The 4,019-nt window shown below is 42.2% G+C and overlaps 1 protein-coding gene across 1 annotated transcript; it reads right to left on the bottom strand.

The window, feature by feature from the left end:
* Positions 1-1,168: 1,168 nt before the first annotated feature.
* Positions 1,169-2,857, bottom strand: LOC144948750 (putative olfactory receptor 7A2). Its single transcript, XM_078878398.1, has 2 exons — positions 2,784-2,857; positions 1,169-2,171 (listed from the first exon to the last, which is right to left on the bottom strand). Exon 2 carries the CDS (start codon positions 2,150-2,152, stop codon positions 1,169-1,171), a length of 984 nt encoding a protein of 327 aa, XP_078734524.1. The 5' UTR covers positions 2,153-2,171; positions 2,784-2,857.
* Between the last annotated feature and the right edge of the window lie 1,162 nt (positions 2,858-4,019).

The raw sequence follows: 4,019 nt of genomic DNA, 5'->3' as shown, positions 1-4,019 counted from the left end.
CAATATAGAAATTCGCAATTCATTCATATTTGTAGTACGAGTAACTCTCGATTACCTGTAGCAGTAAAACACGCCAAAGTCTAGGTGGTGTTCTCACCACTCGTCTACACATCTAAACTATAGCTCCATAGAATGTTAAAACAGCCGAATATTCATTGTTCAGTTTTATAAAAAAAATCTGTGTCAGCAATTTTTTTTACGAATTCATCTGAAATCTACAAATACAGTAATATATCTAAAAAGCTTTACGATGTACGATGAAAACTTAAAAATTATCCGACAAATATTAATTTTATTTTTCCAATGAATTTTTTTCATATAATTACAATAATATCACTCTTTGGTTCTTTCGATAAAGTCACGTAGAAAATCAAATCAAATAATAATAGAATACGACGTTTTGGTTGCAACACAAGCAACCGTCATCAGGTAAGAATGAATGATAAAACACAGACACGGAAACAACACAGGCAGACACATATGCAGAGAGAGACACACACAAAACACACACCAAGACAAACAGAAGGACAACGACTCTGTGCCGAGGCCTTAAATAGAGAGAGGGGGCGAGGGGCCGGGGCAGAGAGAGGACTGGGGAGGCTGACAAACGAGGGGACAAGGAGGGAACAGTGTGGAATTCCTAACCAGTGGCCGGAGGAGAGAATGGTTTCGAGCAAGAAAATCGAAAGTTTGAGAAAGCAAATTTAGTAAAATTAAGAAGTGTAATGCAATGCAACACAGAGGCTTGGTTAACACACAGTTAATGCATAACCTGGTTGATTAACGTTCTCCCAAAGATTGCTAAATTAGAAGTAAAGTGTGAGTTGTGAGTAGACCCTCCCCCTAACATGTGTGTCTACCTATGTTGTTGCTGTGTTTGTGTATGTCTCTCTCTGCATGTTGTTTGCCTGTGCTGTTTCCGTGTCGGTGTTTTACCATTCATTCTTAGCCGATGATGGTTGCTTGTATTGCAACCGAAACGTCGTATTCTATTATGATTTGATTTTAATTTTGTACGTGACTTCACCGAAAGAAACCAAAAGTAATTCTTGCAGTCACGAAAGCTTAGACTCTAGTTACAATAATATCAGTTCTACCTAACATTTTAGCAAAGCCAGTGGTATGATCAACTGTTATTTAACTTATGGCTGGACTCTTAAAATTGGGTTTAACTTATGGATGAAACTTTCAAAAACCTTGGGAACAGTGTTCTTATAAGGAATATATGTTTACAGGACGTCATTATTCCTTTCCTTAGCTCTTTAGTGCGAAAAAAATATATCAATGCATTTGCCATGGGTATAGCAAGGATGCCAAACTGTAAAAAGCACCTTACGTTTCGGACTATGGGAGTTTTGAAATCTTTAATGTATCGAGGAATGAATGTGGAACCCAAGACAGAGATGAAAAATATCAAGAGCGCCAAGAAGTGTGTCAGCAAAGTGTTCAAACCATGCTTGGTAATCTCAGCTGATCGTTTAATTCGACACTCAATGAAAATCTTTAAGTAGCTGTAGCTAATAAAAATAAGCGGTAAGAAAAACAAGAACACCGTTAGCGCCGTCCCATATGCATTGTTAACCTTGATGTCTGATTCAGCCAATACAACGACGCCCATGTGATCACATAATATCCCCTGGATTTTCCGATTGTCATCGCTGAAGTTTAGCCGCGTGACGAGCAGTGCGAGTGTCATGCAAGCCGACGTGGCAATTACCCAAATCAGCACCAAGACTCCGAGCGTCTTCTTGGCTGTGACGATGGTGTGGTAGCGCAGCGGGTGACAGATGGCCACGTAACGGTCAAAAGCCATGAGCGATAGCGTCAGCGACTCGAGATTGGCGAACACGTGAACGTAAAACATCTGCACGAGGCAAGACTCGTACAGGATTTTGGTGTCGCCCGTCAGCAGGATTTGCAGCTGCTTGGGCACGGAGCTGGTGCAGCCGATGATGTCGGCCAACGCCATGTTTCCCAGGAACAAGTACATGGGCTTGTGCAGCTCGGGGCACATAAGCACCGCCACGAAGACCAGCAGGTTAGCTACAACTGTGATCACATAGAGCAGCAGGCAGAGGCCAAAGATGACCATCTGCACGGAGTACGAGGCTTCGAACGTGGAGAGGTAGAATGCCGAACTGCCGTTCTCCATTGCCGACGCCGAACCACAACTGGTGATAGAATTATATTCACATACAAATATTTATATTAGAAAGCGCAGATGGCAGGGATGTTTAAAATAAAAGCTATGATTTTTTTACAATACTTTCAGGTTGCGGATGTTGGGGTAAAGTGTGGGTACTCCTGTTTGGTTAGTTTGGAAGAGTAGGCCAAATGCCCTCTAGAGTTAAAAGACAACACGGTATATTAGCCTTGTTCGCGTAATGAAGCAAATTGGAATCAAAACGATTAAATAAAGTGGGGGACGAGAGCAAGCAAAGGTTTGGAGTGCTCACGGAAAAAGAAATAATTACTGAAACGCAACGTAGCTAGACACGGATGAGAAACAAAGCAAGGAGGGGTTTGCTCGGTATCACAGCGAGATAAAGGAACGCTTGGACTGAATAACCAACGCAGGTTAGAGACGTCATGTCCACTGAAAAGATGGATTGATGAAAATTGGCTCAGGTGCAAGAGCTAAATTAATTTCGACATCAGACTGTTAGATTTGAACACGGCTTGCAAAGTCGTTCATTCAGCAGTGCATGGGTCATTCCTAATGATGAGGATTATGCCGAGTAAGGGTGTGTGTACCTTAATTGTATTTAAGTCAATTCACTCACCGTCAGCATTTTGTTATGTAGTCTCATGCAGAAACTTTGCCAATCCAAATGGGTTTTCTTCTACTTGCTAAAGCTTCACGGCAGTGAATTTCACAAAACAAAAAAATAATCGCTTATTCAAATCTGATGACATGGACAATGATGCATTGAACATGCAATACTCAAAGTGAGTTTGGATACCTATTTTATAGCCGTGACACCGCATTTTATTGCAACGTAAAAACGCAAACTTAATTCCAGAATCTGTAACGTTTAGCTTAGAAGGAGGCGATGAGTGTGACAGACAGTGCGAATTAAACACCCGCCCAAGCCCAGGTGTATAAACTCACCGTGGTGCCACTGGATGTCTGCAGCAGAGAGCTCAGTGCGCCGCGCGCGATCCCCCTCTTTTATACGTTTTGGGTATCACATGTTCAATAACGCTCTCGTGGTTCCGTGGTCACGTGTCTCTCATTACCAACATTCACATGAAGGGTTTGTGGCCAGGCGACTTCAAATTACAAGGGAATACTCTGCAGTCAGGTGTGGTGGCGCTCAGCCAATTAGGATGAAAATCACTTGGGTTGCCACGGATATTTCACATCAGTTGATTTTTTAACACGATCGAAGGTTGATTAATTAGGCGCACTCTTAGCCGCTGTTGGCATTCAACTGCTGGATGAGGGCCTTTCTCACACCTTGTGAGTCATCGTGGAGTTATTTGACCTCGCTGACTAGCTGGTCAACGCGGGTTGCGGGAAGGCAGAGAGTTTAGGCGTTAAAGCAGATGATTGTACAACCGTGTATTTTTCTGCACTGCTCTCTGCAGGCAACGTAGCCCCACCGCAGCCCTTCGCATCTGTTTTGTGTGCGGTGGTCACCCATCCATGCACTATCACAAGCTCTCCACTGCTTCGTTCGTTTCCAAGAAGTGATGAGTTGGATGCATTCTCGGTGAATTGGTCATAGGCACGTTGGGAGTGATTTTGGGGTTTAATCAATGTTTGCAAAAATCATAATGAATACAGCTATGATTAATGACTGGTTCACACACATGACCGAATCTGTTTATAAAGTTTATCTCTACATGTTGCGAGTGGCTGTAAAATTCAGCAAAGGGACGATCGTGGTATATGGATGCGTTACAATCTGGAAATCCAAGCCATTCAGTGTTTATTCACTTTGAATTTATATGCAACCAAATGCTATTGATCATAAATCATCATAGTAAAATAAAGTATTTGTTGTTGTTAAATA

This window comes from Lampetra fluviatilis, chromosome 51 (assembly GCF_964198595.1).
Source record: "Lampetra fluviatilis chromosome 51, kcLamFluv1.1, whole genome shotgun sequence".
NCBI lineage: Eukaryota > Metazoa > Chordata > Hyperoartia > Petromyzontiformes > Petromyzontidae > Lampetra > Lampetra fluviatilis.
This window is presented reverse-complemented; position numbering and strand designations above follow the sequence as displayed.

Excerpts from the sequence above, each read along its gene's own strand:
- LOC144948750 (XM_078878398.1), bottom strand. The coding sequence starts at position 2,152 with ATGGAGAACGGCAGTTCGGCATTCTACCTCTCCACGTTCGAAGCCTCG.